The sequence below is a fragment of the Malaclemys terrapin genome, chromosome 5, assembly GCF_027887155.1.
Source record: "Malaclemys terrapin pileata isolate rMalTer1 chromosome 5, rMalTer1.hap1, whole genome shotgun sequence".
Taxonomy (NCBI): Eukaryota; Metazoa; Chordata; order Testudines; family Emydidae; genus Malaclemys; species Malaclemys terrapin.
The window spans coordinates 127,956,541-127,982,094 of NC_071509.1; the positions used below are offsets into that span (position 1 = coordinate 127,956,541).

At 43.1% G+C, this 25,554-nt stretch overlaps 1 protein-coding gene and 1 long non-coding RNA gene across 4 annotated transcripts in view; one reads left to right on the forward strand and one right to left on the reverse strand.

Moving 5' to 3' along the window:
* Positions 1 to 22,394, forward strand: part of RASGEF1B (RasGEF domain family member 1B) — a 455,348-nt gene extending 432,954 nt beyond the window's left edge. For all 3 annotated transcript variants that reach the window (XM_054030192.1, XM_054030193.1, XM_054030194.1), the window contains 11 exons: positions 861 to 998; positions 8,135 to 8,347; positions 8,481 to 8,555; positions 9,804 to 9,899; positions 10,358 to 10,460; positions 11,627 to 11,706; positions 12,766 to 12,861; positions 17,305 to 17,400; positions 18,614 to 18,737; positions 19,421 to 19,493; positions 21,039 to 22,394. In XM_054030192.1, the coding sequence (XP_053886167.1) occupies positions 861 to 998; positions 8,135 to 8,347; positions 8,481 to 8,555; positions 9,804 to 9,899; positions 10,358 to 10,460; positions 11,627 to 11,706; positions 12,766 to 12,861; positions 17,305 to 17,400; positions 18,614 to 18,737; positions 19,421 to 19,493; positions 21,039 to 21,063 (1,119 nt within the window). In that variant the 3' untranslated portion in view covers positions 21,064 to 22,394. The remainder of the gene's footprint in view (positions 1 to 860; positions 999 to 8,134; positions 8,348 to 8,480; positions 8,556 to 9,803; positions 9,900 to 10,357; positions 10,461 to 11,626; positions 11,707 to 12,765; positions 12,862 to 17,304; positions 17,401 to 18,613; positions 18,738 to 19,420; positions 19,494 to 21,038) is intronic.
* Positions 22,017 to 24,912, reverse strand: LOC128838197 (uncharacterized). The gene is made up of 2 exons (XR_008445120.1): positions 24,217 to 24,912; positions 22,017 to 22,446 (listed from the first exon to the last, which is right to left on the reverse strand). It is a non-coding gene; the product is annotated as an uncharacterized LOC128838197 (long non-coding RNA).
* Between the last annotated feature and the right edge of the window lie 642 nt (positions 24,913 to 25,554).

Here is a 25,554-nt window from a genome sequence, read left to right on the forward strand (position 1 = left end):
ATTCAACAGAACCCTAATGAATGAAAACTGTCTCTGCTGAGACATTTGTTTCATTTCCCAAATCCCAGTGCACTATAAGTAACTTTTAGTTTTAACTTGTTTTAATAAAAGAAAGAGTAGGAAAAAGAAGTGCATATATTTAATAATATATATGAGATCGTACTTTAAAATGCATATGGTACTAAAGATGTGCTATATACATCTTGACATGCTAGGCTGCAATCTTGCAAAGACTTAGGCACATGTTTAACTTTAAGCACATGCGTGTGAACTCAGTGGGATTACTTGCATGCTTCAGGTTAAGCACCTGCTTGAGGCTTGCAGGATTACTTAGATAGTAAGCTCTTTGGGACAGGGACTGTCTTTTTTGGTCTGTACAGCAACTAGCACAATGGGGTCTTAGTCCATGACTAGGCTCTTAGGCTATCACAGTGTAAATAATTAACAATCATTAAATATATGTAAGTAGTCCCACTGAGTTCATACTCCTGCTTAATTAAGCATGTGCATAAGTCTTTGCAGAATTGAGGCCTTAGGCATTTCTGCAGATGTTATAACTAATTGTTAGATAATGTTTATAGTAGCTTTTGGAGACACTACCATATCTAGCATCTAGGATTTTTCTTATACTGATAGAATTTACTCTTTTTAAATTGGCCAGTTCACTGATGGACTGGTCCAAAACCCAATGAAGTTAATGTGCTTTGGCATATTTAATCCAATGCCAAGTTAAATTACATTTCAAGTTTTAACTGACTTCCATGTCCTTATATTCCACAATTGCAGTAATCCATAATGATTAGATTGTAATTCAATTGGTTTCAATATTTGTTTCATATAACTTTTTTTTTTTTTTCTAGAGCCGGATACGAAAAATTGCACCCAAAATCCTTCAGCTATTGACTGAGTGGACAGAGACGTTTCCGTATGATTTTCGAGACGAAAGAATGATGAGAAACTTAAAGGAGTTGGCACAACGAATAGCCAATGGCGATGAGGTAGTTATCTTGAGCACAAGAGGGTTGGAAAGGAAGCACTAGTTTAATATCTTGGCTAGAGTAAAATATTGCTGGTTATTTATTAAGTATGTAGCAGCTCTGGGTAGGTAGCATTGTTTATGGAGCTAATTTTATGAATGTGAATGTAATGTTTTGTCCAGTGCCTAAGGTGCAGATGAACCCTTAAAAAAACCTAGGTCCTAACCAGCCCTTTGTGCTGGGAACTCCTGGCTGAGTCCCAGTATCCATATTGCGTTCTTGGGAGAATATTTATTTTTGGCTACGGAATGGAATAATTGTGTGAGCAGACGCTGCTTGTAAGTTTTAGTTCCATATTTTATTTTAAGGTTTTCTAGGAGGAAGTTGGGTGTGACCCTGAAAATCCTTCCTGATGTGAACCTTTACATTGAATTTATGTGAGGAGGCTTTTTGGGATCAGGCCTTTGATCTTTAAAATCCACAGGAGAGGCATAGCAATGTCAAGGAGGATCATTTCTAAAGGGACAGTATTAACTAGGATAGGAAGAGTTGGCTTTGGCTTAAGGCACTGGCCTTCGACTCAAGTTCTGAGCTGCATTCCTGGCTCTGACCAACTTCCTTTGTGGCCTTGGGCAAGTTACTTAATCATTCTGTGTGCTGGTTCACAGCTGGAGATAATTCTTGTGAGGTGTTGAGATGCTAAACTGAGGAAGCCCATATAAGTACCCAGATAGAACCAGGCCCAAAAGCTTAGGTTTTATAAACCACTTTAAAAAAATTCCATCATGAATAAGGCTATGTTTTAGTCACGGGTATTTTTAGTAAGTCATGGACAGGTCACGGGCCGTAAACAAAAATTCATGGCCCGTGACCTGTCCATGACTTTTACTAAAAATATACCTACCATGACTAAAACTTGAGTGGTGGGAAGGGTGGGGAGGGGGGAAAGAGTGTATGCTCTGGAGCGGGTGATGGTCCAGGGGTGTTGGGGGAGGGGGTCAAGGTGACCCGGGATCCATGCTGGGGGAGGCACGGGGCGTGGCATGGACCCCCGCTGGTGCTGGGGGAGGGAGGGTTGGCGGGGCTCCCTACCCGGCTCTTCGTCCGTGAAGCTCCAAGGCATCCGAGGCAGGGGCCAGGGCAGGAGCTCCTCCGCTGCTCCCACCACAAGCGCCGGCTGCTGCAGCTCCCATTGGCCAGGAATCGCAGCCAATGGGAGCTGTGGGGGCGGGGCCTCTGAGCACTGGCAGCATGCGGTATGGAGACCTCGCCCCTCCACCACCTACATGCTGCAGAGGGGGCCCCCACCCCAGGTAAGTGCCCCCCAAACCTCTGCCCCCTAGCCCTGAACCCCCTTCCACACACCCAAACTGCTGCTGCTGGCCCAGGGCGGGCCCTGGGCCAGCACCAGCCACTGCAGAAGTCACGGAGGCCATGGAAAGTCACGCAATCCGTGACAGACTTGCAGCCTTAATTATGAATAAAAATGTTTTGGTGAACTCTAAAAAGTTGAATGAAAAGAAGAGTCCTTAAACAAACAAACCATGAAACCTTTCATAAATTCCTAGATGCTAAGGCTGGAAAGGAGGGACTGCCGTGATCATCTGCTCTGACTTCCTATATCTCACAGGGCTAACAAGAAATACCTGTAAAGCTGATAAATCTAAAAGAAGCGAGACACACACACAATAAAATCAGTGTGAAAAGTGAAGAGAGAGTCTATATTAAAATCTAATGTAGATCTTTAAAAATCTGTGGTGGTGGTTGTAACTCTTGAAAGGGTGGTATTGGTGGTTTCGTTAATGAGTCTTAGGTTAATGTTGTCCCTTTAAGGATAGTGCATGCTTTCGGGTGTATGATGTACAGCAGGTGTCATCAGAGAACATACTCACATGACAGGATTGTCCAGGAAAGAGTACAACATGTACCAGTGTGGCATTTGGAAGAACGATAAACACAAAATACTGACTAAGTGGCAGCATGTTCATTGGCATTCCCAGTGACTGGTGTTCATCCCGGTCTTTTATAACCTCTTGCATAATGTGCTGTTTACTCCCTCTTCTGCATAATTAATGAATTTTTCAGATGATAATAAATTGGAAGGAATTGTAAATACTGCTAAAGACATAAAATTACCTTGAGAGATTGAAAACAAGGGCAGAAGAGAACAAAATTTGGCTTAACTTTGAACTAAAGGGAGGGATAGCTCAGTGGTTTGAGCATTGGCCTGCTAAACCCAGGGTTGTGAGTTTAATCCTTGAGGGGGCCACTTAGGGATCTGGGGCAAAATCAGTACTTGGTCCTGCTAGTGAAGGCAGGGGGGCTGGACTCGATGACCTCTCAGGGTCCCTTCCACCTCTAGGAGATAGGTATAAGAGCAATAGAAAGATTTGGGGCCTAAAGGAATTGGTTTGAGAGAGACTGATGAAATAACCAAATATGTACAATTTTGGTTAGCATTTGGAGCACATAAAATAAAAGGAGAGAGAGGAATTATTTGGGGTGGTGTAAGGAGTTGGTGCCAGTTGAAGAAAATGAGTGAAATTAAGACTGGGAAAGGTGGAATATTAGAGAGCGTTTCTGGCAATGAGATGTATTAGTCTGTGGACTCATCTCTCCAGGGAAGTGATAGAAGCTCCATCACTTAATACATTTACAACTAGACTGGACACAATGCTACAAAATGTGCTGTAGGGAGCAATCCTGTCCTGGCTGGGAGATGGACTGGATCATCTAATAGGTCTCTTTCATCTCTGCTTCTCGGAATAGCTTAGTGATTGCCTTTAAAAAGATGGGGAAAGCAAGTGTGACAGTGGAGTTTTGCATGCAGTAAATTATTAGTGAAATTGGCTAGTGGATTGCTTGGAAGGATGAATGCAGGCTACTTGGACCTTGCTTCTATCTAACTGCACTGCAGATTAGTTCAGTATCACATGGATTGTGTGTGCAAGCCAGGGTCTTGAATGATGGGAAATAATCAGTTTCCTGTTCTCACTCAGTTTAGCTCTTTGTTTCAAAGTCCCATGTGTCACTGCTATTAAAACCTACCATGGAGAGCCTAATGCAGACTGTAGCGAGCTAGTAAATACAGCTATGGAGTGCTCCTGAAATGTGGTGATTTAATAGTAATGGAGACTAAAGTCCTCTCTCACCTCTGAGTTTCCTCTTTATAGAACTTCCCCACACAGAAGGTAAGCTTCCCACAATGCCCCAAACTTTTCTGGAAGGAACCACCCCTATGAGCAAGAGAGTAGTTCATACTCAGTGGCTCTTTCAGTGCTTGACCTCCCTGCTGAGGTGATTGATAGATGAAGACATAGGCAGCCGCAGGGAAAAACTGGTGGGTGCTCTGCACCAACCGTTAGGTCCCTGTCCTCCTCTCCCCCCCCCCCCCCCCCAGCTCACCTCTGCCTCTGCTTCCTCCCTTGAGCCGGCCACCGCATCCTGCTTCTCCTCCTTCCCTCCCTCCCAGTGCTTGGGCCACAAAACAGCTGTTTCACGTGGCAAGCCCGGGAGGGGACGGGGGGAAGAGGGGGAGCGTGGTGTGCTGGGGGAAGGGGTGGGGCCATGGCAGGGATTTGGGGAGAGGTCCAATGGGACAGGGAGGGGCAGAGTTAGGGTGGGGCTGGGGGCGTGAGCACCCACTGGCGCAGAAAAAAGTTGGCTCCTGTGGATGAAGATACTAATGAATGCTGATTGCAGCAGTGGATCTTGGGATGTGGATATTTATCCACTAGGGACTGAACCATAGGATCTAGAGATGGACTCGACTTAATAGGCTTAGGCCATATCCCTGCTGGTACAGGATTGTTCCCTGTTCTACATTTATTAGAGGTTTTCATCCAGTCTCGTTCAAAATGTGCAAACGAGTAAGGTTTGTTCCATTTCCTTTGCAAGATTATTCATCAGACTACTAGAGCTCCCTATCATTAGGTTTGTCATGATATTGAGCCTCAGTTTTGTCTTTCATAATTTCATTCTATTGTTCCTACATCTACCCCTCTCCTTCCTTGGATTTTACACTCATCAAGTATTTCTAGACTGTTAACGCTCCCATCATCATTTGAAAAACTGTGTCCTTTTAGCTCTTTTAATCTTTCCTCATGGGTCATTCCCTCCAGTTTCTAATAGATTTCTTCCTAGTCTCTGTCCAGTTTGCAGTCTCTTTATGATAGAATACTTCATGAGCATGTGCAGTCTCACGAGAGCCGTGTGTGAAGGGGGCTATTACCCCAAATGTGATGCCTCTCCATTTGTAGCCCCGAGTTGCATTGACCTTTTTTTCCCTACCATATCTTGTATCTAGATTGACAACACAAACTCACTTTATGTACACCATCAAACATCCATCCGATAGTAATGACTTTCAGTCACTATCCGTGTTGAGCAGCTATAAGCAGGTGACCTAAAGGTGGAAGGCTCCATATCCATCACCATACCAAACCCTCAAAACTTTCTAAAAATAAATAAATCAATATCAACATTATCCCTTTGTTTTGAGGCTTGATTCCTCCCTTCATTGTTCCATAACAGACTCCGTAGTAGTGGTCCAAAATGTGATGGTGCCATTATATTTAAAAGGGCCCTGCAGAAAAACTTGAGACACAGAACAACATGAGTTATGAGAGTAATCTTATTTTTCACAACTTGGGGTTGCTGCATAACTTAGGAGCGGAGAGACAAGTCAGCAATGTGGTTGATGAATTGAAATAAAACTTGTATATTGCCCAAGGGGTGATATATATGTGGAAAGTTCAAATATGCTGAGTGGGTGAGAGTTGCAAAGCATTTGTCTTGTTGTTTGCGTAGCACAGAAAGTATGTGTATAGCTCTTTCTGTTTTACGTAAGTCTTCCATATGTGATCATGCTATTTGTGTGTGTGGTGAGGGAACTTAGACATAATAAGGCCTTTTTTTTAAATGCAGAATCAAAAGTCACACTACAAAAACTCATCAACTTATACGCAACTAGGTGAGAGGAAACTGAACTGTGATTAGACTGACAAATGGACTGGGTTTTTTTTTTAAGTTATGTTTCTAGTTAAATCATGTATATTCCATGGTTTAAGGTAAATACACCTCTACCCCGATATAACACAAATTCGGATATAACATGGTAAAGCAGTGCTCCGGGGAGGGCGGGGCTGCGCACTCCGGCGGATCAAAGCAAGTTCAATATAATGCGGTTTCACCTATAACGTGGTAAGATTATTTTTGGCTCCTGAGGACAGCGTTATATCGGGGTAGAGATGTCTATAGAGTATCATGCAGTTGTGAGAGAGAGCGAGCGACAGATCTCACATGCTAAATAGCGGTCCTAACTCAGCTAAGCACTTAAGCATGTGCAAAAGTCTCATTGATGTCAATGAGATTACTCTTGCACAAAAAACAAGGCACCTCCCTGAGGGCCTTGCTCAACTGTGGCCCTGTAGGGGAGGGAGACAAGCATACAGTTGCATAAGAATTCTTATGAATGTTATTGTTTTAAAGACATTTAAGATTAGGGTGATCCAAATCAGCGGGATGAACTGCTTACGGACAGAAGATCTATCTATTGTAATGTGTTCAGCATATGTTTCATCTCAGGTCGCAAGCAATGATGCTGTACCAGCCATATATAAAAATGTGTTGTGCCATCAGGTCCCGTATCTTGAATTCTAAAGTAGAAACCCATTATCTGCCTCTATTTCTGTGATAGTTGCTCTCAGCGTAGGGATTTCTCAGGGCTGTCTTTTATAAAAATGTCCACTGTACATCATAAACATCTAAAAAGATGCTGAAACTGTGAGCATCTGCAACAAACTGGCTTGACAGACTGGGGGAAATGGTCCCCAGAGTGGAGGGAGAGGTAAAACCACAGACCTCCTTCTCTGCCGTTTTAACCGGAATGGTGCCAGTTCCTATACTGAACCTCTTGCTGTGTTTCTTTGAATACTGCTCATTTATGTTCTGCTTTGATTGCTGAAACAATAATGCAGATTGAAAACAAGTTTCAAACAATTTTTATCTGTTCCTGAATTTGGGTGTAAGGAGGTGGGTATGGCAGTGAAAATTGCTCCCAAATCTTCCTACTTATGACACAGATTTGGCTGTGAGCGGGGTTTTCAGGTACACACGGTCAACATTCAATCAGTGTCCCAGTTGTGTTGGTTTATGATGCCTTATTCTATTTGCCAAACACATCATGGGCTCCTCAAATATTTTTACTCTTTTAATTTGCATAGCCTATCATCCTAACTGACTACATTTCTCTAACGAAGTGCGCATATATTTGTGCTGGAAAATCAGGAGCATAAGATTGTTCCATAATGGATTAGACCCATTGTCGTGTGTTCTTCGCCCCGCCCCAAATGACTATATCACACACACCCAGGTCAAAAGTCATGCCACTCCCATGCCAAACCTCCCTTTGTCATGTTCATGCTCCTGAAGTCCCAAAAGAAGGACTGCAGGGATGGCAGTGTTTTGTAGAGTATCAGACTAATTTAGCAGGCGTATCATCCCCTCCCTGCCTTTTAGCGGAGAGACGTTCGCTAAGCTGTGAATGAACATATGACTGCCATTTTGTAATTATTGTTAGCTCAACTGTGGATTAATTTCCCCGACTGATGTTAGAGACCTGTGCAAAGCTCTGCATGTAGATTTGCAAACTGCTTCCACTGAGCCAATGGCAAAGACTCCTCTTGACATTAATAGGAGCAGACCTAGACTTCATGGGATTAGTCTTGATTTACACCAGTGAAAATAGAATTGGGTCCATAGCAGCATAGAATGACTACACTTTAAACTCATGGATTAGGTTTTTTCCTTACTGCCTTAAACAGTGGGAGATGGTATTTTACCCAGATGGACAATGCTTCATTTTACACTGTAGGTGAAAGGTACTTTCCCTTTCTGTTGTGGCTTGGACTGGTGAGAACACCACTGAATTCCTAAAGCAATCAAACCTTAAATTAAGCGCTCCCAAGGACTACATGTTAAATGCATGCTCTTTAATGTACTGATTTGGCAATGGTTGCTGTAAGAATACACTTGGTTCTGAGAGTTTCTAAGTTGATAATGAATATCCATCAGAATGAAGCTATCTTAGTGCCATCAGGAATTTAATAGCCTTTCATATTCTGGGAATATCCTTTGCTTGTCTTGTGTCATGGCAGATGTATCGGAAGAACGTACAGCAAATCATCCAGAGCCTGATCCGAAAACTTGCCTCTCTTAGCCAGTATGAAGAAGTACTTGCAAAAATCAATGCAACATCCACAGATCGACTGACAGTCCTGAAGACCAAACCTCAGTCCATACAGAGGGACATAATCACTGTCTGCAATGACCCTTATATGTTAGCCCAGCAGCTGACTCACATAGAGCTGGTAAGTTGTTGCCAGGTCATTCATATATGTATTTTCCAACCACAATTTTATTCTTCCTACTTTTTGCTTCTGTTTGAAATACAAATTGGCAGAGGAAATGATTGCTTGCTTTAATTTTTTTTTTTAAATGTAGGAGAGGCTCAATTACATTGGACCAGAAGAATTCGTCCAGGCGTTTGTACAAAAGGATCCCCTAGACAATGACCAGGTGAATGGAGGGGAACGAGAGCAGTTGTGGAACTGGAATGGTATCCTATACTGACCCATAAGCACTATACAGGATAGTTAGAATACTCTTAACTCTAGATCGATATCAGCATGAATATGCTTGATAGCTGAACTTTTAAAAAATATCCGCTTTCGGGTTTTACTTTGTGTGAATCATTGTCCATTTAGGGAGCAAATCCAGCTCCTGTTCTGTCTTTGCTCAGGCAAACAAACTCCCATTCACTTAAATTGATTTCAGTGATTTTTACACCAGCTGAGGATCTAGCCCTGGGAATGGTTTCTCGTGACCATCCGTTCCGTGGTCTATAGCCAAGATGAGATGCATTTCAACCTTGACGCTTGCCCCATCCATTATTCCCCTCCTGTCCTTTTAGGAAATTGAGCTATTTGAAACAAACCAAGGAAGGTCAAATTGCAGTCCTTTTTGCAGCTACAGTACAAGATGTATTGAAGAGAATTCTGAGTTATAGAATGAAGGGCAAGGACAAAGTGCTTTTAACTAACTGTGCTGGAGCTGTTACCTCTCTCGCTCATGTTCCGGAGATGCTTATGATCCGCATGTTGACTGTGCCATGTAATTTGTACTGTAATTACCTGTTCTCCTCAAATGTGGCAAACAGAATATAATAGCTTTTATCCAGCTGGGATTCTGAAATGCCTTTCTATAGATAATGAAAATCTCTCCACCCACTGCTACTCAGACCCTCTGGGATGAATTGTGGGAACTGTTCCAATGCACTACCTAATAGCCCAGAACAGGAAAGGAAGAATAAGACTCCAGCTGAAATTACTGGGAGAATTTTAAGAAGGCAGAATGTAATCTGCTGGTTGGGCTTAGACGCTGGAATTGACATGCCAAATGAGTGGTCAGGACTCAATTTTATCTCATTCAAAATCCAGCACCACAGTGTCCCCTTGCATTATGATTCAGCATTGCTTTAGTCCTGATTCAGCAAAGTGCTTCAATGGGACATAAGCAAGTGCTTGACGTTGAGCACCTACCTGCACATGTGCTTTTCTGAATCAAGGCCTCAGAGAAATGTCACCTGCTGAGTCACCAACACCACTTTTCTGCATCTCCTTGAGTTTTCTTTGGCGATTGACCCTACTTTTACCTTATGACTGGGTGAAAGTTTAAGGTGGCCAGGTTACAGATTAGGAATCTCACTCTCTCAAGGAAGAATGCAGAATAAGTTAACGAGGTTGTGTTTTCCCTTTCTTTCTTCAGAGCTGTTACGCTGATCGAAAGAAGACCCGTAACCTGGAAGCCTATGTAGAATGGTTTAACAGACTCAGCTACTTAGTTGCTACAGAAATCTGCATGGTGAGCAAGTCCCTTTCCTTCGCACACAACAATTTTCTGTTTTTGAAACTATGAAGCATCATTAGCTTCATTACTCTCCCTTTGGCTTTCTCCCACTCTCCTACACCCCCACCATCATATGTTCTCCTTTATGCCTAGAAGAGCCTCTGTCCCATCTTGTTTATCAACCACCTTCTCTCTTCTTTAGATACCTCCCTTCCACAAATCCTTCATAAGGCTCCTTCTCCAATAATTCCCCAGGCCCTCACTGTCCTGAAGTTCCTTAACTCCTTTGGTTTGTCTTTCTCCTCTCAGAAGTGTTTTGGAGTAAGAAATGCCACTTGCTCTATTTGTAGAACACAGTGTGAAGTTGCAGCACCTACAGAAGAGATGTTTAACAATAGTGTCATCCCTTTTTGGAGTCCAACGGAGGTCTCCCTTTCCTGCTAAAGAATAACACTATTATTTGTGTCTCGCAGCCTGTGAAGAAGAAGCACAGAGCAAGAATGATAGAATATTTCATTGACGTGGCCAGGGAGTGTTTTAACATTGGCAACTTTAACTCCTTAATGGCGATTATTTGTGAGTATAAAGGCTGGGGATTTATGGGAGAGTTTTTCCTTGTCTTTAATCTAAAGCTTAAAAAAAAATCATCATTTGGATGCTTAAATATGGGAGCCTATTCTCTAGTTACAGTACCCAGCAGGGTGGGAAGGGAAGGAAATGATGGAGAGTAGATAAATATCTTTGTTATATTATACATTTATAAAAGATTGGAAAAGAGTGTTCTAGTTCAAGCTACCGTTACCTTCAATTACACCATTAAAAAGAGAGGACGAGAGAGATGACTTAGTGTTTAAAAGACTCCTTGGATGATATATGCTTCAAAAAGCTCAGTACCCTCCAACCCCATTCCCTGGAGCATACTGGCTTCTCGGCAATGGTCCTAATCCTCCTAATCAATGGTATTACTTATAGGTGTAAAATTATTTTTATGCTCAAGTGTTTGGAGTAGTGGGGTTGAACCTATCCCCATTTTGAAGTAACTCAAAATTCCTGTTGACTTCAGGAGGAGTTGTCGTCTCAGGCTCCACTGACCATTGTATATAATAGTCAAAGATACCCTATATATTGAAAGAGTATAAAGGTGACCCTTCACTTAGCCTCATTGCATCTGCATAGGGGAGGTGAGATGTAGCATGGGCAGCCCCTACTTCTAGATTTCCAGTGAGAGGTCTATCTGTTCTGTACGACGTAGCTGATGTTGCTTGGCTTGATGACTGCATTGCATGCAATAGAAGCCCACAGACTTGTATTCAGAAAATTAAAGACCACACTTTAAGGAGAATAATGAGGTTGTCCTCAATTTTTACACTGTAACTTTTCAGCTCTCATCACCCACTTTTTTAGTAAACTCTCATCCCAAAGTATCATAATGGGATACCTTTTATTAATCTCCTTCCCTTATTGGACATGGTCTGGGGTTAAAATACATGGAACCCATCCCCAGCCAGGCAGGGAAAAATAAAGATCTATCAATAACATGTAGAATTGATGGGTACTGCTGTTTCTATTATACTGTAAATATATTGGTAGTAAAAATACCTAGAAATGGCTATATCTCCTATGAAAAGCCTTCTTTTGTTAATAGCACTTTCATTGTAGAATTACTTTGAATCTTAGTTACTTTGTTTTTCTTACACTAGTTTTGTTCTATTAAATTTTTAAATTGTCTTTCTCTTATAAAGCTGGTATGAACATGAGTCCGGTCTCCCGGCTAAAGAAGACCTGGGCAAAAGTCAAGACGGCCAAATTTGACATTCTTGAGGTATGTTTAACTTATACGCGGTCACACTGCTGTCAACAGTAGGTTTGTCTTGTGAGTCTTACTGGGTCTTGTCCTATTGGATATTGAATGAAATTTTATGTGTGCATGTCCCTATGCAAATTCATGCACTCTGTTGGAGTCCTTCAACTGACTTCTGGCCTCTGTTAATTCCTGCTAGGTCCCTTTTGGGTTTAGAAGAGCCAGCCACTCAATATACCTTGCAGTTTTATTGCAAAACCTACTTGCCAACTGGAACTAGTTGAAATTTTTTCAATTGGGACTTGAAATTGTGGGTAATTCTTCTCACCTTAGAGGTGTGCAATAGGGTTGTGGTTGTGGTGGGAGAGTAAATAAATCAAGAAAAATTCTGCTTTCAAATCTGAATGGTAGAATTTAACCCTTAAGGGTGTGTGTACACTAGAGTTGGGAGGTTTTTGTATCTCAAGTTCATTGACTGCTAACGAACTCAAGGTAGCTAACACATTTGTAGAGGGTAACGTGATCATTCTAGTTACAAATTTGTGTGTTACCCTAGGGATTCAGATTTGCTGTTACTAATGTGTTAACTATCTTGAATTAATTGGCAATCCAGTTGAGATTTTTCAAACAATTTGTATGGTAGAAAATGTGACTCTCAGTACAGGTGTGCAACTCCTATTAATCTCACAGCAAGTTACACACACTGGAAGAGTCGAATATTGGTCTCATGATTTGAGACCCATTGTATGGCTTTGAGAGCAGAATTTTAGCCTTGGAATTTGAGTTGATAGTACAGGTGTTTTTTGGGAGGAAGTGTGACAAGTCTGACTGATGCACAGTATTGCTTCTATGAAAGCCTGATTTGTACTTGCTCACTGGGCACTCTTTAAAAGTGAGTTTCCATGTGTAAGGATCTCACAGAGCAGTAGATTTGTTTTAGCTGTACTTTAAAGATGGCATTTGTGATGCAATTCAATAGGCTTCTTGGGTTCTAAACTTAGCCTCTCTAGTGAAAAGCACTATACATGTATTGGCACTAAATTTCCGAAGGTCATTATTTACATTTCTTCCCACTTCTAGCATCAGATGGACCCTTCTAGCAATTTTTACAATTACCGAACCGCTCTGCGTGGAGCAGCTCAGAGGTCCTTGACGGCGCATAGCAACAGAGAGAAGGTAGTTCGTGAATCACTTAGATTAACAAGCACATTTCATTACTGTCCGTTTGCTATGTGGTGAGCTGTTCTCGAGCTATTCAAATTCTAAGGCACCAACCTCAGTCAGCTTCCTTTAAAATATGTGCCTCAACATTGGGTCTCTGTCCTCCCATGAGGCTTGTGTAGTGGATCACCAAGAACAAGACTTTATCCTCTGGTATGGTATCTGAGAACAGAACAGGGAAAGAAATGGGAAATCTTACAGGGTTAGAGAGCTTGGGATAAAGATCCTTTCACCTCATGATTTCAACTGGAAGCCCAGTCCAGGTTCGTACTGACTGAAAGGGGTTACTATCTTCATATCCTAAATGAAGTAGGATTAGTGGTCTCAGCACAGGTCCCAGTGGGTAGGTGCCTACATCCGAGAGAACATCACGAATGGCACTTTGGTTCCATTGTCAGCAGTCTAGGTGGAAAGGCCAAGGTTTGAAAGGAAGAGTCGCTGAGCTACTATGTTGTCCTTATTTGTTGGTCCTTCCAGATCGGAGTCAAGGAGCAATAGGGGGGCAGTGTGAGGAAACATGCACTGGTGCCACTCGTGCTGTGTGCCACCTTCTAGATGAAATTCAGTCTCAAGGAGTTTCAATCTGACTCCTTTCATGAGCATTTCATACACTATACTTTTTTTTTTTTTTTTTAATTGCCCCCAGTGATTTTTCTTCCATTCCCCACTTCCTCTGGACACCAGTGTTTCTGTGGAAGGGAAGGAGATCTGGGAGAGGACCAGCACCTCCAGGAAAAGCCAGTTAGCATATCTGCAGGCAATGAATGCTAGTACAAAGGTGACTAGTCTGAACCTGAAGAGCCCTGAGAAATGTCATAGGTATTGGAGGCAGAAGGCTCTCTTGAAGGCATTCCATGCTATTTGCAGGCAGGATATACACTGAGAGAGGCAGATTCATGTTAATGTAGGTCTTGAACAGGCAGAAAGAAAGTGGAAATTTTGATGAGTGCCCCATAGGGACTGGTAAACATGAGAAATATAAATAATAGTCTAATGCAGGGGTTCTCACGACCCCAGGAGTGGGGACTGAAGCCTGAGCCCACCTGAGTCCTGCCACCTGGGAGGGGGAAACAAAGCCCAAGGGCTTCAGACCCAGGCAGGGGGGCCTGTGACCTGAGTCCCGACACCCAGGGCTGCAGCCTTTGGGCTTCAGCTTTGGCCCCAAGTTGTGGGGCTCGGGCTTCAGCCCTGGGCCTCCCAGCAAGTCTAAGCCAGCCCTACCCACTTTGAGGTCCCGACCCACAGTTTGAGAACCACTGGGCTAGTGGATGCACAACAGGCTTTACTCTTATTCTTTTAAAACGTGGCTTATTTAATATTTTTTTAAACAACTTAAAAACCCCACGAAGAAAATGATTTCTATCTACACGTCTGTCTTGTCTCTGTTTTGCCTGCAGTGGCAGACACAAATATCTATTTTACACTGCTGCTGTTTTTTTTTAATTCCTCTTCATTCTGCTTTACAAAAGGATCAATTTTTGAGAGATTCTTTGCAACAAAATAACAAACAAACAATAAAACAGGATGAGAGTGCAAGCAGTTAGATGGACTGAGGCTTTTTGGATGAAAGACACTGGAGGGAAAAGCTCAGTGTATCTTTCACACATTGCCCTGGGTCAAAGATGTGTTAGACGGAAAGTTTGCTCCCTGCTTAGTACCATTGTAGCTGTTTTAAAGTGCTGTGTATCCTTGGGCTTTGGTAAAAACAAAAAACTGTTTCAGATGGGATTTTATTTGTGTTCATATTAAGAAGTGCTGTACTCCACAAATAGTCCCAGTGATCTCAGTGGGATTATAATGCTGGTCCGGGTCCTCCTATGCACATGTCCACCCATATAGATCATATCGAAGCCCAGTTCCCTCACTGATTTTGCATGGCCACGTTTGTGCATGTGGGTCAGCTTGCAGGATCAGAGTCGTCAGTAGCATAATAAGATCCAGAAGGATTAATTTTAATAATAATGCTATAGATGAATGAGTATAGGAAGAAATTGCTGCCATTGTATTGCGTATCATTCAGTTTTACTTTCCTCTTCTCTTGTTTTGAAATGGGGATTTGGGCAGGCGAGATGGAAATTGTGTAAAGATTACCCTGTTCCAGTGTTTGACTCTGCCTAGGGTAAACCACAAACACTTGTGTCCTAAACCCCAAATGTTTGTATTTGGAATGTCTAGACTAGCATTTCTAGTCCACTAGTCAACTCGAGTCAAAATGGGGAACACAAGCGTGAATCTAGACATTCTTCTAAACGTCTCTTCTCTGCATGACCTTTACCAGTTCAGCTTTAAAGGTGCCTTGCTGGGGTTCATTAGTGTGAATAGCCAAGAATAACAAAGTATCCTTGTAACCTAATCAGGTTAGGCCAAGAATCCTCTCTTGAAACACAAGAGTAGCTGTAACATTACTGAGAAATGGAGGCAAAGAAAGATACAACCTCTTCACAATAAACCAGTGTTTGAGAAATAACCAGGACTTGGACATACATTAATGCAGAACCTTTGTTGCATCCCTTGAATTTCTCTTGGAAAGGAGCCAAATAGCTTGCTAACCTACCTCCACTTAGAGGCAAGTTACTAAATAATTCATCAACTTCTTATAATATTGGCTCTGCATGTCAGGATTAATAAACCCGATCTTCGTGCTTATAGAATAAATTTAACTATAAGGCAGGATGATACTTATACGTTCTGCTCGCTCATGCATGTTTTGCACTTAAAAATAAAATATGGGTTTTGAGAGCTAAGAGCCTGTTTGAATACAAATCAAGGTGTAAAATCCTGCATACATTATGTAGATTCAGGAATCCAGAGAGTTTATTCCTATATATTTATTTGTAGAGCTGAGTGAAATTTGGAAATTCCAAATTTCCACAATTGTTTTTGTCCCAAATTGGGACAAAAAAGTTCAGAATTTCTGTTATGATCAAACTTAAGAAAAATTTTTGCTAAAGAAAACATTTTGACATTCCCAAAATCAAAATGTTTCATTTTGGTTTATTGAATTGACCCGGAATCTTCCCCCCCATTGTGGTGCATGGCTTCATGGGAGCTTTAGTTCAGGACCCTGGTGCCACCATTCTCCCAAATGGGCCAGGTTCCCTAGCCAGACCTACATCTCCTTTGATGCACCCAGTCTTGTGACTCCAGCGATGTGCCACAGAAAGCTTGGTCATAAAGAAATCTGTATTGTATTATGGCAGATTTAGTCCTCCAGGGAGCCCAACCCAATATAAAGAACGAGAACCCCATAGGGAAATAGTTCTGTTGAATTGTTTCAAAACTAAACTTTTTGGGTTAGTTCAACAAAATGAAATATTCTGATTTGGATCAAACTGACCCACAACAAAGTTCAATTTTGTTCAGGTTTCTCATGGAAAAGTTTTGATTTTTCAGGAACTGCATTTTCTGTCAGGAAATCATTCCTGACTAGCTCCATTTATTAGCCATTGGCTGAAACAGAGTCATATGATCCTGTCTGTGTTGGAAAGAGGAGCCTTTATAGAAGGATGGAAATGTAGGGCTGGAAGAGACCTGTTTTTTGTGAGACGGGACCAAATATATCTAGATGATCCCTGACAGGTGTTTACCCTGTTGTTAAATCTCCGATGATGAGGATTCCACAATGTCCCTTGAAAGCCTATTCTAGTGCTTAACTATCCTTATAGTTAGGCAGTTTTTCCTAATAACTAATCTAAATCTCCCTTGCTGCAAATTAAATCCATTACTTCTTGTCCTACTTTCAAAGGCGATTGAGGGGCATAGAGCAGATCTATAGGAAAAAATATTCCTCCTTGGTTGCAGAAGTGACCTCCATATGGCAACATTACCATCAGCTCTTTGGGCTTTATCGCTGTTGATGTGTTTTTTCAGCTCTCCACAGCATTCTGACTTGGGCATTAACATCCAGATACCTGTTTATAATGCACAAACAAGAAGTGAGGTACCTCTGAATGTATACATTCTAGAGTCTGCAAGCATGGGTGAGGAAAGGTCAAACTAATGAGGGCCACTATAACAGAAACGGAGCACGTTAGGCAGACAGCTGTCATTCCAGAGGTAGTGAATGTACATTGTGTGCTCAGGTGACAAGTATGGCCATGAAAACAGATGGATTAACTGCAATTCTGAGAGCGCTAGAGGCTTTCCAGAGACACAGTGGATGGAAGGAGTCTGGGACAAAGAAAGGAGGTGGAACCGAGATGAAACTAAAGAGACTAGACTGAGTGGGGTGATAACTGACTTTACTTCATGTATTCTAAAATGCAGCATGCCCATAAGATGAAAGGAACACTTGCAGACTTTGCCTTTTCAGTATGATGTTTAGTTTTTATACAAGGTGATTTAATTTTTCATACATGTGGTACTACTGTTGTTTCTCGATTCTGTGTCCGACTTTAGATCGTGATACCTTTCTTCAGTCTCTTAATCAAAGACATTTACTTTCTCAACGAGGGCTGTGCCAATCGCCTTCCAAACGGCCATGTCAATTTTGAAGTGAGTAGAACATTTTATTTAGAACTGGATATTACTTAATTGCCACTCCTTTAACTCCCTGATCAGAAAACATAACCCAGTTCTTGATCCTGCTTTCATTGGGAACAAAATTAGGCCACAAGTTTAGTACCAGTTATTACTAGAGATGGTCAGAAATCTTGATAGAATGCTTTTCTGTCAAAAAATACAGATTTGTCAAAATCAAAACATTTTTGTAGAAATGTGTCGATATTGCCAATTTTTAGATAGGGATGATGGAAAAGTCACAATGATCAGTTTTGATAGTTTCAATTCATTTTATCTAAACTTAAATATTATATTATATTAATTTAACTATTTATATATTTTAATATACTAGAAATAAAACTTTTACTTTGCAGAAAATATTGATGTTTCAGCCTTTCTTTCCAAATTGGAACAAACTTTTGAAACATCAGAATTTCCCATGGAATGGAAATTCTAGTTCCCAACCATCTTTAGTTGCTACGTTCCACTGCTTGCTAGGGTGTTGTATTAGCTGCGTGGTACAAGTCAGTCTTTCGGGGGTTCTGCTTTTTAAATTCTCCGTGTGGTGTGAGCGTGTGTACATGATCGCAATATATTTAATATTCTGCACACATACTTTCTACTTGTAGGAAATACTATAGCACATAGATGCACATTAGTTTCAGTAACCTTTTCTGAACCTGAATCGTATGATCTGGTATGCCCTTGTGTTCAAGGCTGATCGAAAAACTTTTTAAATGGAACTTTTTACTGTTGGAAAATGATGTTTTGTCAAAATTTTACATGTGGAAATATTATTTTAGCAGAACTTTCCATGATGGAAAAATCTGAACTTTTCAAGTCAACAAACTGAAACTAAACATTTGAATTTGGGAACATCAAAATGTTCGGTTTGGATCAAAAATGTCAAAATGAAACATCCAGACACTTCCAAAGTGGCTTTTTTTCTAAACACTTTGTTCTGCAAAAGGTTGTGATATTTTAATATGGGTTTTGTCTCAATTTGGAACAAAAAATAAATGTCTAAATATTGGAATTTCCCCAGGAACAGAAATTCAGTTTTTCCACTCCTCTTGTATTACTGCTTGAAAGTCTGACTGGAAATTAGCCTAATTTAAACCCAGATTCATTTATCTATGTTCAATAAAGCAGATTGCTAAAATTCATACGTCTTGTGTTTTTGTTTGCCCCCACTCCCCATTTATAGAAATTTTGGGAGTTAGCGAAACAAGTGAGTGAGTTTATGACATGGAAGCAAGTGGAGTGTCCGTTTGAGAGGGATCGGAAGATCCTGCAGTACTTGCTCACTGTCCCAGTCTTCAGTGAAGATGGTAAGGAATACACTGTGCTCTGTTTTTCAAATGATTATGTGCCAAATATTGCTCCTTCTCTTCCTGTGTTAAGTTATCCCTTTGATGAAGGACGACCTAGTCCTGGAACACAAATCTAAATGTGATCTATAAGTTACAGTGGACCCACAGAAACACAGGGAATAAAAGTTACCTTTTGAAAGAGTATTTGTTCTCTGAAACGTGGCTTTGGCCCCTTTTCCTGCTTTAAAATAAAAGAATATTTTTAAGTAATGGAAAAACAAATAAGAATTGGGAAGCAAGTCCACAAAAACATAATCCAAAGTGTATGTATTTGCTTTGCCTTTAAGAAGGTTTTGACCTAGGGGATGCTGCTAGAAAAACAATTTGGGACTCTGCCTTTAGTTCAAAAAGCAATATTGCTCTGAGCTCAAACCTTTCTTTTGCAAGTGTTCGCTTCTATCTTCCTATGTTTTAAGTTTCCTCAGCTCTTCTTCTTTTCCCTGAGGATAGTCTTTGTTCTCATGTACTTTTTGTTAGTATTGACTGAATGCAATTGTGAGTGACGATGTACTTGGTAATGGAACTTTGGAGCCATAATCTGATGGATGGCTAATATGAAGAGATTTTATTTTGCTGTAGGAGAATGGTGAATTTTCAAAATGCCAGTAGCACTAATATGTCATTCTTCCCTCTGCTTGCAGCACTTTACATGGCTTCCTATGAGAGCGAAGGTCCTGAGAATCACATTGAAAAAGACAGATGGAAGACTCTAAGGTTTGTGTCAAAGGTTATTGGCATCAATAAATCAACAGAGTGAGATGTAATTCTAGCTTCGGACAGTTAAAAACCAAATGACACATTATATGCTTCAACAGATGGGACGGAGTATCAACTTAAAACCGTCTCTGATCTTCTGGATTTTCTGGAAGAATTAGTACAGCCACTTCTTATTTATCTTCCCCCAAAGGGATTTGGAACGCAGCTTAATTTTAAATTAGGATATCCTGCCCAACTCAGTTTAGAAAAACCTCTCTGAAGTTTTAGAAAGCTTTTCTCGCTGATACTGTGAGCTCAGTTTTTCAAACAGAGGTGCCTGAGTTAATTGTCCCATTATGAACCTGGGCTCTCAAACCTAGAGAGAGTTTTTGGGTAACTCCATGTGAAGATGGATGACTTAACTTAATTAATAGGTATATCTCCATTTATTAATATATAATCTCCTAGATCTGGAAGGGACCCTGAAGGGTCATCAAGTCCAGCCCCCTGCCTTCACTAGCAGGACCAAGTACTGATTTTGCCCCAGATCCCTAAGTGGCCCCCTCAAGGATTGAACTCACAACCCTGTGTTTAGCAGGCCAATGCTCAAACCACTGAGCTATCCCTCCACCCAGGACTGAAGATCTCGGGCTTCGGCTCCAGGCAGTGAGGCTTGGGGTTCGGCCTGGGCCAGTGTAACACCAGCTCTAGTGACCCCAATAAAACGGGGTCGCGACCCACTTTGGGGTCCCGACCCACAGTTTGAGAACCGTTGAACTAGGCAATAACCTTATTGTAACGTTCGACGCAGGGCCAACCTTCAGGATAAGCAACTGCTTGGCAGCCTCAGCAACTCATAGCTCATGCTAGTTTCTGTGGTAGTAGAAGCAGAGGGGAAAGCTCACAAAGCCTGTTGTGGGGTGGGCGGGGTTTTTGTTTGTTTGTTTTGTTTGTTTGTTTGTTTTTTAAAGCTGTTTCTAGTCCCATCACCTCACCCCCAATTCTTTCCAGCGGCAAAAGAACCCAGGACTCAATTTTCTCCAGTATGTCCCCTGGCAGTACCTGCCTTCCTCGCTTGTGGTCCCACAGAGCATAAGGCCATCTCTGGTGTAATACATTTACTGCTCTTGTCCACTCTTAGGGTCCCAGTGGGCGTACTAGAGAGTATTCTGCAGCGTAGAGTTCTTTATGGTTTTGTTTCCGATGTAAGCAGATGGTTGCTGTTCAGCTGGCTTCTTCTGTAGGCACGTTTTTCTTCTCACTTGTGCATCATGGGACACTTAACAGCTCAGTGGGACTAGTGCCAACCCATTGGGGAGGGAAAGCTCTTACTCTGCAAATGGATGGCTGGGGATGCACACACCCAGTGCTGATTATACTCAGACAAAACAGAGAAAGAGAGAGAGTCTGGCCTTGAAAACCTGCCAGAACACGTGATAAGAATGCAGAAAACTGAGGTCAGCATTATGGGAGGCAGTCTGAGCCTATCTGAGGATAGTTGCATCATTGTAATGAATGCTGCTATTTACTCTTTTCTCTCTCTCTCTCTCTCTCTCTCTTTAGGTCAACACTTTTAGGCAGAGTTTAACATGTGAGATGCCTGCTGCTCCTGCCGCTACTGTGTGATGTGGACTAGGAAGGGACCCGGTTTGGTTTATTTTCTGTGTGTACTGAATGGCATCGAAGTGATGGGAACCGTGCAGCCAATTGAGAAGACATGTCAGCAAAGATAAAAACAAGTTAACTCAAGAACAAACAGGCACCTTCTCAGATCGGACAGATCAGGTTAAATCACAACTCGCTTGGCTATTGATTGAGGACAGGAATGACAGAATCCTTTGAAGATCTCAAAATTCCTTGTATGAATCATTTCATAACACCTGGATGGGATTTTTCTCTTTGTTTTGTTGGCGCTTGCTGCTACTACGACTTTCATGGTTTGGTACTGGATTATAGGGCTTTCCGTTCCTCCAGCTGAATCCCAAATCTGCATTAGAAGAACTTCCACTCCCAATATGCTGAATACCGCCAGGAGCTCAGCTTGCGTCAGCATTGCCAAGAAAGGATAGGACTGGATTTAAAAAAAAGCAAAAAACTGGCTGCTGTGGGGATTCCCCCTCCCCCATTTTAATGATAGTTTTTTTTTTTGTTTTGTTTTGTTTTTCCATAAAGTTTTTGAGTTGGCTGCTGGTTGGCAAACTCGTTGTCATTCTAAGTTATATTTTAAAAAAAGTAATAATAGAATCAGTGCTGTGGTAGGAAATTCAGGCACTAGAAAAATACAGTAACTATGTAGCTGCGACCATCTTACATCTTCTAGTAAGGTGTTTTGTTTTTTTCTTTCAACTGTTTACCACCTTTTTCTAGACATTCTTATATTTTTACTGTAGCCTTTTGTTACTCTAAATTTCCATCTTGATGACTACTTCCTGTATTAAGTTGAGCAATCTGATTGCTTTTGTTTTCTTGAATTCTACTTGTGAAACCACTGCACAGGCTGCATTACAAATAATATCAAATTCTGTGTTATTTAAGTCGTCGTTTTTACTTTTGCTTTTTTTTTTTTGGTAACAACTGGACTATGTAATCCAGTTTGACTGAAATGGTAAGATGCCAAGAAACAAAAAAGATTGTTTTTGTTCACAGCTGTAGTCAAAGAGAAATCTCCTTTGTGTTTGCTTCCTGGATTATCATTGTTATGACTGTGAAATAGCTCACTTTGTTACACATCTAATATGTCTGTTGTCACTCCAAATACTTACCCACTCTATTTATCCTAGGAAAAATCCTGGGGAATAAAGAGAAACTGTAGATGTAGTCTGCCCTGGATGGGAAGTCACATGCTAAACAAAGGGACATGTAAATACCGTGCCACTATTTAAAAAATGGAAAAAAATAAAATCATGTATTTATGTTGCACTGCATCTCTCTAGACTTTCAGATGTGTCTACAGTGTGCCCTTCCAAGCTACCTGTAGTAGGTCCTAGCCGGGGCTCGACCCTTCTGGACAGGAGGGGAGCCACACCGACTCACTGCTGTGGGAACAAGTAGTCAGTTAGTCCCGGAACTCCGGCTCTTTAGTGCAGAGTCGGAGCAGCCACAGTTAAAGCTCAGGCCCTTGACTGCAGGGGCTGAGCGAGCAAAGAGTTCAAAGCCCAGGCCCTGGATCAGGGCGGGGCGATCACGGTTGGCTCAGGCCCGGGTTTGCAGGGGCTGAGCGAGGAAACAGTTCAAAGCCCCGGCCCTGGATCAGGGCGGGGCCAACACAGTTAAGCTCAGGCCCTTGTTGGCAGGGGCTGAGCGAGTAAACAGTTCAGAGCCCAGGCCCTGGATCAGGGCGGGCCAACACAGGTAAGCTCAGGCCCTTGTTTGCAGGGGCTGAGCGAGCAAATAGTTCAGAGGCCAGGCCCTGGATCAGGGCGGGCCAACACAGGTAAGCTCAGGCCCTTGTTTGCAGGGGCTGAGCGAGCAAATAGTTCAGAGGCCAGGCCCTGGATCAGGGCGGGCCAACACAGGTAAGCTCAGGCCCTTGTTTGCAGGGGCTGAGCGAGCAAATAGTTCAGAGGCCAGGCCCTGGATCAGGGCGGGCCAACACAGGTAAGCTCAGGCCCTTGTTTGCAGGGGCTGAGCGAGCAAATAGTTCAGAGGCCAGGCCCTGGATCAGGGCGGGGCCAACACAGTTAAGCTCAGGCCCTTGTTTGCAGGGGCTGAGCGAGCAAATAGTTCAGAGGCCAGGCCCTGGATCAGGGCGGGCCAACACAGGTAAGCTCAGGCCCTTGTTTGCAGGGGCTGAGCGAGCAAATAGTTCAGAGGCCAGGCCCTGGATCAGGGCGGGGCCAACACAGTTAAGCTCAGGCCCTTGTTTGCAGGGGCTGAGCGAGCAAATAGTTCAGAGGCCAGGCCCTGGATCAGGGCGGGCCAACACAGGTAAGCTCAGGCCCTTGTTTGCAGGGGCTGAGCGAGCAAATAGTTCAAAGCCCATGCAAGGCACGCCTAGGCTTGCTGTAGCCGAGTGTCGGGTGAGGGGGATGCCTGCCACCCGTGAGTGGGGGTGGCAGGGGGGAACGCAGGCCCACCCACTCCACTGCGTTCCAGCCCGGGGCCCTAACAGCGGTTGCTGCCGCTGCTGGTCAGTGGGGTATCCAGACCGCAACACACTGACATAGGCTCACATTCAGTTGCAGCCGGACCGGGGTCGGCTATCCCCGGGCCACTTCCGTGATCCCCCTCAGATCCTACCTCGCTCGTCGCGCCGGGCTCAGGCCAGTCCACCTGCATGGGCTCCTCTGGGCCGGGGCTCGGTGGCAGGTCCGGTAGCTCTGCCGGGAAGTCAGGCCAACGGTCCCCAGGCGGCTCCTCTGGGTAGCAGCAGGGGCGGAGGGGTTCGGGTCCAGTCTCACCCTCAGGGTTAGTGGGGTCCGGTTCCCAGGGGTTCTCCCAGTGGCGGGCGTGAGCGGGCTCCGGCGGCTCCTCTTCGTAGCGGGCCCGGGGTAGCTCAGGCCAGCCAGGGTCCAAGCCCCGGTCTTCAACGGTCTCCTGGGCAGGAGCTCCCGGCCGCACATCTGCTCCCTGCGGTGGCTGGGCTCCAACTGAGCTCTGGCGGCCGGCCTTTATACTTCCTGTCCCGCCCCTTGACTTCCGGGGGGCGGGGACAGGCGGTGGTGGTCCCACCCACTCTGGTGCCGGCACGTGGGCTCCCTCTTCTGGACAGGAGGGGAGCCACACCGACTCACTACACTACCAATATAGGACCTGGCTTGGGACAACATTGAAATATGTGCTTCAGTCCATCCTGATTCAGACAAACAATGAAACATACGCACAAGGATAAGCACATGTATAAGCACCGTTTCTGGATAGGGAAGTTGTCCTGAGCTGCTGAATGGTACAAGGTGTTGGAAAGGACTGATTGGTATATTTTAATGGGGCCAGATATTAAAATGCAAGGAACTTAGGTGGTGAAGGGAGGGTTTTTTGAGAGGGTTGGTGGGAAGAGGGAGGAAGATACTGGATCTTTCCTGTTAGTCTGTCTGTCTTTTTTTCCTTTTGTTCATTCCTTCAAGCAGGGGCAGTCTCTGCTGAGACTAGCAAACATAGCTTCCAGCCATCATCAGCTGACGTCTTGTCAGGACTTCTGAGGAACCTTGAAATGTCCAAGGCATTTTATATTTCTAATGTTAGAATATTGGGAACACTGTTACAGTCTTTCCTTTTTAAATACAATGACATGGTGATGTGATCATAAGATACTTAAAGGAAGGAAGTTTCCATGTTGAAACACTTGCTGCCTGCAGACACTCACTCTTTATTTGGTTTTGATTGCAGGAAAAGGGAATTGTGTAACACAGCTAGACTACTGGGCTGGCTTAGACATGCATTTCTAATGTATGTAGTTGGAATGAAGCCTTTGTAAATAAAAGAAGAAATAGCATTAAGCAACGTCGGCCTGAAGTGTGGGCTCCGTGTTGTGTGTGTGTGTGGTGTTCCTATTGTGGAAAGGCAGATGCTATTAACCAGGAGGCTGGCCTGGGCCTCACTGCCCTGATGGCAGAAGAGCAGGTGCAGCGGCCTGGGACTCCGAAGTAAAAGTGGATGCAAATTCCACCGCCCCAGGCAAACTGGAGGCTGCTTATTGTGAATATTAATGAACTTTAGTTTTTGATGACAGGGATGCGAGTCTCATCACTTTCCCTTCTCCTCCCATGCAGCTCTGCTGTTCCCGTGTGAAAGGCAGAGAATGCCCTGGATGCAATGGAAAGGGAAGGTGGGGTGAATGCCACTCTTAAAAAATGGTAAGAGGAGGAGGCAGCTGAGGAGTTGGGCTCTAAATGCAGCCTGGGCGCTGTGGACACAACTTCATCAGCTTTCACAGGAGTTGTGCTCACTTACGCCCCAACTGAATTTCGCCCCCTGGCATTTTAATGTTCCCAAATCCAAAACAATTGGATTGACTATGAGATATGGAGAGCCCTGACATACCAAGCTAAGGTTAGCCCCATCCTTAAAATATTGAGTTCTTTCAAAGGGATGCTAACCTCTGGTCAAGCATTGCACGCTTGGCTAATGAGTACTGGTGAGT